Source organism: Rhinatrema bivittatum, chromosome 13 (genome assembly GCF_901001135.1).
Source record: "Rhinatrema bivittatum chromosome 13, aRhiBiv1.1, whole genome shotgun sequence".
NCBI lineage: Eukaryota > Metazoa > Chordata > Amphibia > Gymnophiona > Rhinatrematidae > Rhinatrema > Rhinatrema bivittatum.
Genome location: NC_042627.1, coordinates 40,705,908 through 40,720,363, shown reverse-complemented (window position 1 = coordinate 40,720,363; position 14,456 = coordinate 40,705,908). Strand labels below are relative to the sequence as shown.

The following is a 14,456-nucleotide window of genomic DNA, read 5'->3' as shown; positions in this document are numbered from 1 at the left end:
AGAGAACGTTGCCCAAATCTCTTCTTGGAGTGAGTTTCCTCACTCCGACGGCCAGCAAATCTTCACTAGAGACCACTGTTCTTTCCGTACGTCTCATGTTGAATGTGAAAGTGGCCCCCAACCCCCTACGCTCATACGCAATCCCCACCTCGAGTTACTAGGTGGCCCTCCCATAGGGATACAAATACCTGTCTAGGGCATAGCACTATAGCATCTCTCTCTCTCTCTCAGTTTCATATAACATCTTGCTTGCAGCACCTAAGAGTGGAAATAGGCTGTTTGGACGCTTTTATTGTACTGCAAAGATTCATTGGTTGTTTTATCGCGGTGCACGATGTTTTCGCGATTTGCGAATCCATTTCCGCAAATGGCGAAAACATCGCGTCACGCGATGTTTCCCCGCTGCACGAAAAATGCCTTATTTGCATGGGACTCGCCCCCTCATGCGTTACCACTGCGATATTGGAAAATGAGGCCCTAAGTGCACTTTACGTGGGTAAAACCAATGGCATATATTGCAGCAATTTTCAAAAGCCCACTTACACGGGTAAGGTGCACTAATGTGTAAAACCCAGTTTTAAGCGTGCAAATGCTTTTGAAAATTACCACCATACTTTTAGTGCTCTGGCTACTCAGGTGCCATTGTACTAAAGTATGTTAACACTAGAGATAGTTAATGTACTTTATTGTATTAGTCCATATTATTGTTATAATAGATGTAACACAGCCTAATAAAAAGTATGTTTATGAACTAATTAGCTGCAAAGATATGCTAATCATATTTTAAATTAGTGCAAGTTAGAGCAACTTACATTAAATAATGCATATGCATTAATGTCACCACTGATACAAAAAAGTAATACTTTTTGGTTACTGGTACTGTTAATGCTGATGAATTAATTAATGGAAACCCTGGTCTTTATGCACAATGTGCTACAGATTTTACACCTTTTAGTATATTGTGCATTAACTGCACTGCTAAATCATGCATTAAAATTGACATGTTAGCCTGTTTTCATGGATGTTATTTTAATGCACATTAGTACACACAGTAATACCCTGTGTGTGGGCTACCACCCATAGCAGTAGCCAATTCCCATATCCCGATTCCCATTCCCATCCATCAAACCCAGAAACAATGGCCCACTCAGCACCAATCCCACTCTAATCTAACCAGTTCAGAAGTATGTCCCTTTCCAGATTCAATCTCCCCTCCCAGCCACCTGATCGAAAGTATTAATCCCTGCAGACCCTGATTCCCTCCCACCAACTCCCAGTCAAAATTGGCTCTTTGGTCCCAAATCCTAGTTCACTGATGGCAAGATGTCTAAGTCTTTACTGGCAGGAAAGAAGGCTTGCACCTCCTGCTGGCACCATTCCAGTCTGCACAGTGAAAAAGTACTACCTACCAGCACTTCATAATGTATCACGCCTTAATGGTGTAATCATTTTGTAGTTCTCAGGAGGTGCAAAGCCTTTCCTTCTGCTGGAAAACTCTTGAGGATCTTGCTTTCAGTGAGATGGAGACCAGAGGGATGGAGAAGATGAGCTTCGCTAGGAAACTGGGGCCCGGAAAGGTTCATGATTTTAGTCATGTGGGTGGGAAGAGTATTAGGACTTTTGTTTTAGGATCAGGAGCTTGGAAGACCAGTGCTTGGGGGCTCCATTGGTTATGGTTCAGAGGTTTGGGGAGGTGAGGGGGGGTGGTATGAGACTGGAGCCCTGTATTAAGCATTAGTATGCTAGACCTGCAGGCATGATAATATTTAACACCTGCCTCCAAGTTGCTGCTAAACGTTTCAGGGCCCTAAGCTTTGGCAAATTTAGCAGGGGTTAGTGAAAAGTGTAGTAAGTGCAAAGGAACCCATTATCACCATTTTTACATTAGGTGCATGTGCCTGTAGGATAGTTTTTGGCAAGCATGCATTTTCCTAATATAGCTCAGACGAATCATCGTGACTAGCCTGCTATTTAGCATGTACTCTAACAGCCTTTAGAGTGCAAGCCATATCATATTGGCTTTAGCGACTTGGCCCATTAATTGCAGGCAAATTATTTAAATTTTATTGGGTTACAGGGGAAGGCAGAGAAAAGGAAGGAAAGGGAGATTTAAAGGTAATATAACTATAGAAACCTTGAGCTTTATACATAATTAAAAGAAATGGATTTAGGTGGCAGTAAGTAAATGCTGTTATTTTGTGGTAACAGGCTCATTGGGATTCACTGGAGTTTTGGTTTTTTTTTTAATTTATAATGGAATGCCTCCTAAATATTTACACTTCCTTCTAACAATGTAATATTTCAATCTGCTCATTCCAGAAAGTCCCAAAACTCCAAAGGAGAATAGCTTTCGTTCAGGTACCAAGGAAGCCGTCCCAATTATTGGAAAATCATTTCCTGTAAAAAGAAAGAGTGCTCTGACATCAGTTTCTTTTCAGGACATTCAAGCTTTTTTTTTTTCTAAAGAAAAGGATATGAATTTGAATTTATTTCATCCAATGTCAGTAAACACATTGCTCTGAAAAAGATCATGGTTTTATATCGTAATTAAAATGAAAAAAACAAAACAAAACAAAACATTCCTACACAAATTTGGATGGCAACTGAAGAAGTGGGGATCGCGAGCAGGGAAAACAATCTTTGTAAGGAAGGCAGAATGTGTTGTAATCCACGCAGCCGGTACCGCTTGCTTTAGTCACGATGTACTGCATGCTTCTCTCTGTCACTGCAGTGATATAACAGATGTTATCTGCGGCCCAGAAACCCTGATTGCCTGTTGGCCACTCTCATGCAGGAAGCACAGCAGGCGGTCTTGTAATAGGCATACACGCAGAGCCGAGCCTGCACCACCACATTGCAGTTATAGTATTTATCTTTGCAGTTTTCATCTGGGGAAAAAAAAGATATGTGCTGAAGCAAACAGAAGTAATTATACGCACTCACACACACATAAATAGAAGCAACATTGTAGTTACTCAAATGGCTCACTGGTGGTCCAAATATCACTTGTGACTTAACTGAAGCTCTCTACAAACCTTTCTTTTTTTTTGTAAATATCTCTTTATTAAAGCCACATAGGGGGTCATTTTCCAAGGAGTTACCGCAGGAGATAAATTCATGCTAACAGCCGTTAATACAATTTGCAAATGCAAATTTGTAATTTGGTATTCAGGAGCTGGGGGTGGGAGAGAGAGAGCAAGAGAGAGTGGCTTGCTATAGATCCTACTCCCTAGACAGGTATTTGTATCCCTATGAGAGGCCCACCTAGTAACTCGAGGTGGGGATTAGGGGGTTGGGGGCCACTTTCACATTCAACGTGAGATGTACGAACAGATCAGTGGTCTCTTGTGAAGATTTGATGGCCTTCGGAGTGGGGAAACTCACTCCAAGATGAGATTTGGACAATGTTCTCTCAACCTAGCTTGTTGTTGCCCAGGTAGAGTGTCCATCAAGCTAGGTGGGGGGAACATTGCCCAAATCTCATCTTGGAGTGAGTTTCCCCACTCCGAAGGCCATCAAATCTTCACAAGAGACCACTGTTCTGTTCGTACGTCTCACGTTGAATGTGAAAGTGGCCCCCAACCCCCTACACTAATACCTAATCCCCACTTCGAGTTACTAGGTGGGCCTCTCATAGGGATACAAATACCTGTCTAGGGAGTAGGATCTATAGCAAGGTTCTCTCTCTCTCTCTCCCCCTTCCTGCAGAACACTGACACAGGCTGTCTGGAAATATCATACACTGTGATGATTCTTTGGGTGTGTTATCGTGCACTGGGGAGACTTCACGAATGGTGAAAACATTGCAGCACGCAAAGTTTTCCCACTGCATGAAAAAAAGCCTCATTTGCATGGGAAACACCCCTTAATGCGTTACCAATGCAATATTGGTAAATGAGGCCCATAGTGTATCAACAATATGGTAAAAAGAGAACATTTTCCCCCAACATAAACGTCTAACAGAACAAATATACAATGCATCATCCATTTGCATAAAAGCATTACCTGACTTTACTATCAAGAAACCCTGCCCTGTTTAAAACTTTATATTGAACCTTAAGCTGAATGTCTTTAAGCAAAGAGGCAATGCAAGGTCCCCAAATCCTAAGAAACCAGTTCCTTTTCTTTAAAGGTTTGCTAAGTGAGGTCTGAAAATCCTTCAAAAGCAAATCAAGTACTCCAGCCTTTCATAGGGAAATGTCAGTAGCTGCTCCATCCAACCACTTAAGAAGTATACATTTTTTGGCTATCAAGCATCCTTTTTGGAGAAACAGATCATGTGATTTATCTACAAAAGTAGCCTCCGGTAAAGGACCTAAAATGAAAAATGGTCAAGAGAATGGAACATTTTTCCCTGTGGTCATTGTTAATAGATGTATAACTTATTGCCAGAGAAAATGTGCAGGAAAGAATTCAATGTCCACACAAAATTCAGTAATATGTTTTCATTTTAGACGGCAACTCCACAGTGTATATATTACAGCATTTAAAGGTGCAAAGCGGGTCCCCCGTATATTCCCGCGCGCATGTTATAAAATCGAGCGTAGATTTGTGCGCGCCAGGTTGCGCGCTCAAATCTACGCCCACGCACATGTTATAAAATCTGGCCCTTTGTGTTGTATACAGCCAAATTACATTTGTACATGTCATCATTTATTTTAGCCTGCACATCTAACTTCCAAACCACTGCCATGATTTTAAAACAGAATAGCTCTTGAGAGTGTGCAGCTATTTGTGAAGAGATGCTGAAGACTATTTCCCAGTCTTGAATAGATGAATAAGTCTCTGAAAACACCCAGATGTATAATTTACTGTATCAAACTGAAAAGCATACAAAATGAGGGCCATATTCAAAAGCCATTTAGATGGATAACTGAAGTTTTGGCAAATTCATCCAACTAAGTTATAGCCAGATAAAAAAGAGGCATTCTGAGAACGTGATAAAGTTATTTGGCTAAGTCAGCCAATTTTCAATTAGAACCATCTAAGGGGGTCATTTTTCAAATCACGTTAGGGCCTTATCATGGGTGTTAGGGCTCTAATGCCCATAATAATGCCATAACACATGCAATAAATAGCATATCATGAGATGCATTCAAGTGGGAGGAATTTGGGAGGAGTTTATGAAAATGAGGGGTGCTTAACATTGTGTGTGATAGCATAACGCACACTATCACAGGATTTAATGCTGGAAATAACTACACCTTTTCCTGGTGTTATGCCAGAAATGGGATTTGCGAGAGAAGGGGGAAAGGTGGAGAAGGAAAAAGAGAGAGAGAGTGCCTCTGGGGAGGCACACATTTTAGGCAACTTTTTATATCACTTTAAGGGGCCATTCTGAACTCAGGGTAAGGTTTTGGTGGTGGGCAAGGTTTTGGGGGCAGTTTTACATGCACAGTCAGAGGTACGAACAGCACAGTAGACATCGGTGAAGATTTTATATGATTTGGAGTGATGAAAGGTACAAAAAGATGAGATCTGGATAATGTACTCTTGACACAGCCTGATGCACTCTCTTCCTAGCTACTATCAAACTATGTGCTGTTCGTACCTCAGTCTGTGCATGTAAAACTGCCCCCAAAACCTAGCCCACCAGCAAAACCTCACCCCGAGTTACTAGTTGCCCCTCTTATACTGGTATAAAATAGTTTATTTTTATGAGAGCCTTATAAAGAGGCTGGCTCTCTTTCTTAGCCCGCTAGCAGCCCAAAATGTGATAAAAGGCTGTGTGGGCACTTCTCAGCTTCTCCTTTTTTTTTTTTTATCTCGGGTGCTATTTTTCACAATTTATCTACTCTGCAACGAACACGGAGATCCCAAAATAAAGTTTTTTTGGTTGTTCCTACAATTCGGAGTGCACACTTAACTGAAGTAAGAGACTGTGCATTTTCCATAGCAGACCTTAAGCTATGGAATTTAATGCCAGCAACGTTATGTACTTTAACTGATGGTAAGAGATTTAAATGTGAACTAAAAATATGGCTATGTAAAAATGCTTATAAGCTTGTTTAATAGAGATATAGAGATTGCAACTTTGTAATAGAACTGTGAATATAAACATTAGTAATGAGAGAAATTAAAGTTAAGTATATTTCAAAAGTGAGAGGGACTAAAGCTATAGGGGTGTGCATTCGGATTGACCGCATTAGTAAAACGCAACTCATATTTTTTTTTTACTTAAAAAATTGATTCGACATAAACGATCGGATTTCCCACATATCGAACATAGATATGTTCGATATGTGGGAAATCGCGATTGTTGAGCCAAAATAAAAATATAAACCCCCTCACCCTCCTTAATCCCCCCCCCCCCCGACTTACCACAACTCCCTGGTGATGGAGCGAGGAGTGAGGACGCCATTTCTGCAATCCTTGGCGAGAAGCATGTGACGTCGGCGGCACGTCGAGTGACGCCGGCGTCACGTGATTCCCGGCTCGTTCGCGCCGGACGGCTCGTTCGGCCCAAAAAGAACTTTTGGCCAGCTTGGGGGGGCCTCCTGACCCCCCCAAGCTGGCCAAAAGTTCTTTTTGGGCCGAACGAGCCGTCCGGCGCGAACGAGCCGGGAATCACGTGGCGCCGCGTCACTCAGACGCGACGTCACGTGATTCCCGGCAAGTTCGCGCCGGACGGCTCGTTCGGCGCGAACAAGCCGGGAATCACGTGACGCCGACGTCACGTGATTCCCGGCAAGTTCGCGCCGGACGGCTCGTTCGGCCCAAAAAGAACTTTTGGCCAGCTTGAGGGGGTCAGGAGGCCCCCCCAAGCTGGCCAAAAGTTCTTTTTGGGCCGAACGAGCCGTCCGGCGCGAACTTGCCGGGAATCACGTGACGTCGCGTCTGAGTGACGCGGCGCCACGTGATTCCCGGCTCGTTCGCGCCGGACGGCTCGTTCGGCCCAAAAAGAACTTTTGGCCAGCTTGGGGGGGTCAGGAGGCCCCCCCAAGCTGGCCAAAAGTTCTTTTTGGGCCGAACGAGCCGTCCGGCGCGAACGAGCCGGGAATCACGTGACGCCGCGTCACTCGACGTGCCACCGACGTCACATGCTTCTCGCCAAGGATTGCAGAAAATGACGTCCTCACTCCTCGCTCGATCACCAGGGAGTTGTGGTAAGTCTGGGGGGGGGATTAAGGAGGGTGAGGGGGTTTAATTTTTTTTTTTGCACATATGTACATATACCCAACTCATTGGATTTTTTTTATGTCCATATTGGCCGCAAGTGGGACCCCCTTTCGGACATAAAAAATATGAACATAAAATTTTGCTCTGCACATCCCTATAAAGCTATATGTAATGTGATGACTATTTGATGTGTATTATTTTATTTTTATTATTTAGGTCTATGAGTGTTTTTTAATTCATTATATTGATATTATGTATGTCATCTGTATACCGTTGTGATCTTTATGTGGAATGATGGTGTATAAAATGTTAAATAAATAAATACATAAAAATACACCCCCTGTACCCTAATATGTTTCATTTATTCAGCCTGGACTGCAGTAGCATCCTACTGCCGGGCCTGGTGCTTCTGCTATAGCTAGGCTGCGAACTGGTACCAGACCTCAGTGACATAAATACCATGGAATGAGCAACAGCAGGCAGTAATGCTTCCTTTTTCGCATAGAGAGTAACCTGTAGGCTCAAAGAAAATGCTCACTCATTCCATCCCAAGATCTGTAAACATACCCTTGCCCAACAACCAATCGCCTAATGACTTCATGAGACAGGCCATGTTTTACAATTTAAAATTAGGGAAACTCATGCCTCCCACGTCATTGGATGTCATTAATATATGCAAAGATATGCATACTCTCTTTCCTCCCCAGAGAAATCATAAGCAGATCTTTTGTGGCATACAAGTGTGGTTTTTTTTTTTTAAACTATCTTTATTCAGATTTTTCCAATATTAAACAGCAAGCATGTATACAACAATGTAATGCTTCTTTACAAATGCCCTCAAACAGTGAACAAGGAATAAGAAACAGTGCCCTATCCCACCCCCCACCCCCCCTCCCCAGATGGAGTTCAAATGGTACGTTGCTATCCTCCGTTGTTTTTCCGCAAGAAAGTTCAGAGGGGAGAGCTTCATTTTTCCCCGTCCTCGAGAAGAGGAGTTATAGCTCCCCTCACAGTCCTGTGCTTTAGGGAGGGGAAGGTTTGTACAGTCCAATGTATCAAGCCCGTTGGGTCACAGACCATGGATCCCAGTTAGTCCCTGTCTTCGGAGTCAAATATTTCGTGAAAGCGGCCCAAATAGTGTTTATATGTACAGATCTCTTTGGCATCGCCACTGTGAGGAGGGCATGCTCCATAGAGCATAATCGAACCATTTTTTGGAACCATCTCTCATAACAGGGGGCAGGAGCCTCCATCCACATAGCCAGTATTAATTGCTTCCCCACCAACCCCGCTCGACAAATCAGAAGCCTCTCATGGTCTGAGAGAGGCACCGGTAGACAATGTACCGACCCGAATAGCCAAAGATTAGGATCCGGCAGCAGGAAACGCCCCATAAAGGACGAACATGCTTTACACACCTGGTTCCAGAAGTTCGAGATTTTTGAACAATCCCAGAAACAATGGAAAAAATTACTATTGTCTTGTCCACACCGACGACAGTGGGAGGATGGCGTTATCTTCATTTGATAAGCCCTTTTAGGGGTAATATAACTAAGCCATAGAAATCGGTACTGGGTTTCTTGTAGCAGTACATTTTCGGATAACAAAGGTATATCAGTAAAACAGGCCACAAATTCTGCATAGGTCAAGGAAAACAAAGCCCATTCCCCCCATCTACCATAAAGCGTGGCAAGCACATCTACTTCCGAATATACAAGCAATTCTCTATAAAGCTGGGAGACTCTATTTTTGCATCTGTTCCCCACTTGCACCAAGTCTCCCAATCGTTGGACAGCTGGGGCAGCCTCCAACCGGGGCACTCCGGTACGGAGGAAATGGGTAATCTGTAAGTAAGCAAAGTAATCACTACTAGGCACTAAAAATCGTTGTTGGAGGGTGGGGAATGAGAGAAGAGTTCCCGTCCTTCCATCATAAAGATCGGAGATATAATTGAGCCCTAGACCCTTCCATCGTTGAAAAGCTCCGCCCCCAGATCCCGGTGGGAATAAATCATGCCCTGTAATCGTTAAAAACATTGGTTGGAATGCAGGTAACCCCCCCAGTGTACATAATAGATGCCATGACTTCCTGCATAATCTCAAGAGGGGTTGTGGTTTCAAATAAAGGGGGACCATGTGAGCAGGTATTTGTACTAAGGGATTTAGTGTCCGGACTGCATACCATTCCAGCAAGTGAGTGTGGGGGGTCAAGGAGGATAATCCTGAGATCCAGTCTCTAATATGGCGTACCCCGCACGCTAGGTTGTAGAGTTCTAAATTAGGACACCCCAGACCCCCTTTCACTCTCGGGCGCATGAGTACCTCTATTGGAATTCTAGCCCTCTTATCTCTCCATAGAAAGGAGCGTAGGGCCCTTTGAAATCGAAAAAGGTCGGCTTTTAAAATCCAGAGAGGGGCCAACTGTAGGACATAAAGCCATTTCGGGAGTATTATCATTTGAAATAAGTGAATACGTCCCAGGAGAGATAAAGGCAATGAAGTCCATCGCTTGAAGGTGGCCAGGGTGTTAGTAAGCAGGGGGTGAATATTGGCATGATAAAAGTTACACAGGCTATGTGGTATATAGATACCTAAATATTTTAAGGTGTCCGCCGCCCACCGAAGGGGAAAAACACCGGGCCAAGTGTCTCGCAAAGTGCCTGTAACATCCAGGGCCTCAGATTTACCATAATTTATTTTGAGACCAGAGAACAGACTATATTGAGCCAACAGATCCAGCACATGGGGAAGCGAAGACTGGGGGTTTGTGAGGTACACCAGCAGGTCATCTGCAAAGGCAGCAACCTTAAAAATATATTGGGGTCCACCAAACCCTTTCACCTCTCCACTCCCAGCAATCTTTCGCAGCAGGGGGTCCAGTGCCAGAATATACAGTAGAGGAGATAAGGGGCACCCCTGCCTGACTCCCCGCTGTATGGGGATTTCCTCCGATCGGCATTGATTGGCTAAAATTCTGGAGGTAGGGGTCTTGTAAAGTAAGGTTATATAAGTCAGAAAATCTCCTCTAATGCCAAACCTCTGTAAAACTGTGAAGAGATACGACCAGTTAACGCGGTCAAAAGCCTTTTCAGAATCTAGTCCCACTACCAGTGCTGGTATCTGTTGAGTACGACATATGGTCATTGCAGTGAGCAATTTTGTAATTGTCAGATTCGGTTTCCGGCCCCTTACGAAACCTGTCTGATGCAAGGAAATTAAACCAGGGAAGAATATCTTTAGGCGTTCCGCCAAAATTTTTGCAAGAATCTTAAAATCACAATTTAATAGAGTGATGGGCCGGTAGGAGGACGGGCATGTTTTATCTTTGCCCGGTTTTGGTATAAGGGTGATATGGGCATGATTAAAAGCGGCTGGGAAACTATCCTGTGTCAGGCCTTCTATAAAGTACTTAGTTAATGTCTCGCTAATGTAAGGCGACAGGATTTTATAGAAATCGTAGGAAAACCCGTCAGGTCCGGGGGATTTCCCCGGCTGAGCAGCAGAAATAACCTGTGAAACTTCATATACCTGAATGGGCTTATTCAAAAATTCTCGTTGGGCTGCTGTCAATGTGGGTAAGTGTACATCCTGAAAAAAAGTGTCAGCCCCCTCACCATCATCTCCCAACTCCGGGCTATACAGTGTTGCATAATAGTGTTGGAAGGCGGCACATATTTCTATCTCCTTTACAGTTTCCTGCCCTGACGGAGTTTTTAATCTCGCTATAAACGAGCGGGGTGTCTGATTTTTAGCTAGTCTGGCTAACAACCGACCCATTTTATTGCCAAATTTGAAAAGTGACTTCTGTCCTCCCCACAAATAAAGGCGAGCTCGGGCGTCGAGTAAGGTATTTAAACGTCCCAGAATACTATAAAACTCCACCCTATGTTTACTAATGTTGTGAGAGGAAAGGAGTCGCTTTGCTCTCTGCAACTTGGTCTCCAGATCTAAAATGGATTGGTTAATGCGTTTACTTTGAGAATGAACATAGGAAATAATCTCACCGCGGAGTACCGCTTTGGCTGTGTCCCAAAAAAGAAGAGGAGTAGTGGTGTGTTGTTGGTTATCCTTTGCAAAAGTCTTCCACTTTTCCTTCAGAAAGACGTTAAAAGCAGCCTCATCCTTCAGAAAAGATGGAAACCTCCAAAGCCTCACTTGGTGTTCTAATCCTGGGGTTTGTATACGAATTGAAATTGGGGCATGATCCGAGATTGCCAGGCTTTTAATATTTGCCTGGGAAACTGTAAAAAAATCCTGTTGAGATACCAATATGTAATCTATCCGGGACATCGTGTGATGAGACCTGGATATATGGGTATAGTCTCTCTCACTAGGGTGTAGCGTTCGCCATACATCAAGTAAGAGTAGTTGTTGGCACAAATAGGCCACTCCCTGTTTCTGCTCACCTGTTGTGCGGGTCTGTGGAGTGTTTCTGTCCAATAGGGTCTCATGAACACAATTAAAATCACCTGCTACATACAGTGTACCTTGACTGTGTAGTTGCAATAGATTGCCAAGTTCTACAAAAAATGTATGACTATAAGCATTCGGGGGCGTAGATATTGCAAATTGTGACCGGTTTGTTGTTCCAGACACCCATTAGTATGACATAGCGATCTTTCCTCGTCAGCAAGAGTATTATGAACCTGAAAATTAGCATTTTTGTGTACTAATATGGCAACCTCACCTTTCCTTCGCACCGCTGCTGCAAAGATACAGATGCCCACCCAGTCCCTCTTGAGTTTTCGACTTTCCAACTCAGTGAGGTGGGTCTCTTGGAGACATGCAATGTCTGACAAGTGTGTTTTTTAAGAAGAAGCAAATAAATCATCTGCATAATATATGTATAAAAATTTAGGGGATAAAATCCTTTTAATTAATACTCTGTTGAAGCTCAAGTGTAATGGGGTACATATTATCCACATACAACTTGATAAGGTCTCTATTAATCTTTAAACCATGATATTTAATACTATCATTAGCCCACTTCAGTGGAAAATCCACCCAGTCCTCCCGCAATGTTCCTCTAATGTCCAGTGCCTTGGATTTATCAAGGTTTAATTTAAGCTCTGAGAAGCTACTACATTTTTTAAATAAAATGAATATATTGGGCAATAACCTTTGGGCATTAAATATGAAAAGCAAAATATGAGCTGCAAATAGTAACACTTTAAACAATTTTTTCTTTGAAAGGACGGCCATCTGGCTCCCACTCTAGTAATAAGATGCACAGTAGTGGCGAAAGTGGACAACCCTGTCTAATACCCTTGAAAGTCCGAATACCTCAGACATGGAACTATTAGCACTAATTTGTGCTGCTGGAGTAGAATACAAAACCATAATATAATAATAAAAAAATAGGGCCCAAAAAAAACAAAGTTCTCCAACATAAAACTTAACAATTCCAAGTGGTTCTATCACATGCTTTCTCATGTAAAACTTTAATTTACCTAGAGCACATACTACCAACACCAAAAGAAGCCTATCGACATGGAGAATCAGTTTCCTCCTATACACAAAACCTGCCTGAGCAGAGGAAACCAAAGTGGATAAGATATATTTGACAGCTAGCAATTACTTTAGCACATATTTTTATGTTCTTATTAAATAATGATATCAGGTGATAAGAGCCTAGTAGAATCAAATCTCTGCCTACTTTAGGAATAATCACAATAGTGGCTTTTTTCAAAGAATTCAGCATCCACCCTAATTGAACCATTGCACTCAAACAGTACACTGAGACTCTCCAAAATCTTAGTTTGTTTTGCCTTTTAAAAACTCGCATCCAGGCCATCCAGCCCTGGTGATTTGAACATATGTAATTCCATAATAACTCGATACTTCCTGCACACAACCTTCCAATTTCTTGCCCTACATCAAGAATATCTTTATCCAAGTCACGTCTCTTAACATATCCACTGATGTCCCTTCTCAAGACACCCTTAGCTGTTTCCATAAAAAAGATGGGGGCCATCACTTTATGTAAAATTTATGATTGATCAAATATGTAAAATAAATATATATATTATGGTGACCATTCATGTTCACATAAAGATTTCTATTTCTGACCCAAGAAATCCTTAATAAGAATTCCTGATCCTGATTTAACCAGTTACTAAAAGGCAGACTAGTTTTATGTTGACCTCCAAAAGGAAGTGGAAAAAGTCAACTTCACAGTCAATTATATAACAAGAAGAGCAAGGTGTGTAAAGTTCAAAAAAATTGTTATCCAGACATTGAGAATCATAATAGTCTTTTATTCATAGTGAAGCAGTCCAAGTAAAGAACATCCTTTCAGCGTTGCTATTGACACTGCTAGCAGTGCAAAATTATGTAAAAAAAAGAAAATCACATGTAGAAATAGTTTGTAAGGGGTGGCCATCCAGAGCTCAAAAGCTAGACTCATAGCATCATGTGATCTCTACAAATCTGCAGTAATAGTAAAATGGATTTGTAAAGAACTTTATGTATTTCTTTATTGATGTTCAGTGCACCACAGAGTCATTTGTAGAAGTATAAACTAAACTGTCATTTAGTTATTCTATTTTTATGTTCTATTTGTTGTTTTTTAATGAGTATTTTGTACTCCATTCTAGGTGCTGCTGTAAAAAGACAAATAAAATAACTAACGAGAGAAATGAATAGTCTTATTGAGAAACTTGAGCTCAATACTGGTAACTCCAGGAACTATAATGCATGAGTGATATTGCAATCAACAACCCACAAGCTTAGCTATGTATTTATAGTTTCTTCTATTTTATTTTAAAATGATCATTGTGTATGTTTGTTTGTATACCACCTAGGACAATTGCATAGGTAGTTTATAAATGTTTAATAAATAGTAAATACTAAATACTATGGAGATAGTACGCGGTTTTATGTGCTTTGCTTGTTCTCATACGTATAGGGGCAGATTTTTAAACGAGCGCGCGCGAGGTACATTTGTGCAAGCTATCCAGCGCGCACAAATGTACACCCGATTTTATAACATGCGCGCGCTGCCGCGGTCATGTTATAAAATCCGGGGTCGGCGTGCGCAAGGGGGTGCACACTTGTGCACTTTGCACGCACCGAGCCCTAGGGGAGCCCCGATGGCCTTCCCCATTCCCTCCAAAGCCACTCTGAAATCGGAGTGGCCTCGGAGGGAACTTTTCTTCTGCTCCCTCCCACTTTCCCCTTCCTTCCCCCTATCTAACCCACCCCCCAGCCCTACCTAAATCCCCCCCTGCCTTATTTCAAGGAGTTACACCTGCCTCTGGGGTAACTTGCGCGCTGGCTGGCTGGCTGGCTACCGGCACGCGAACCTCTGGCACAGCCGCTGTGCCAGAGGCCTCGGTC

At 42.6% G+C, this 14,456-nt stretch overlaps 1 protein-coding gene across 1 annotated transcript in view; it reads right to left on the bottom strand.

Annotated features, from left to right (window-relative positions):
- Positions 1-507: 507 nt before the first annotated feature.
- THSD4 (thrombospondin type 1 domain containing 4) overlaps positions 508-14,456 on the bottom strand; it is a 1,544,828-nt gene continuing 1,530,879 nt past the window's right edge. The window contains 1 exon segment of the mRNA XM_029575745.1: positions 508-2,888. Coding sequence (XP_029431605.1) covers positions 2,746-2,888 — 143 coding nt within the window. The 3' untranslated portion in view covers positions 508-2,745.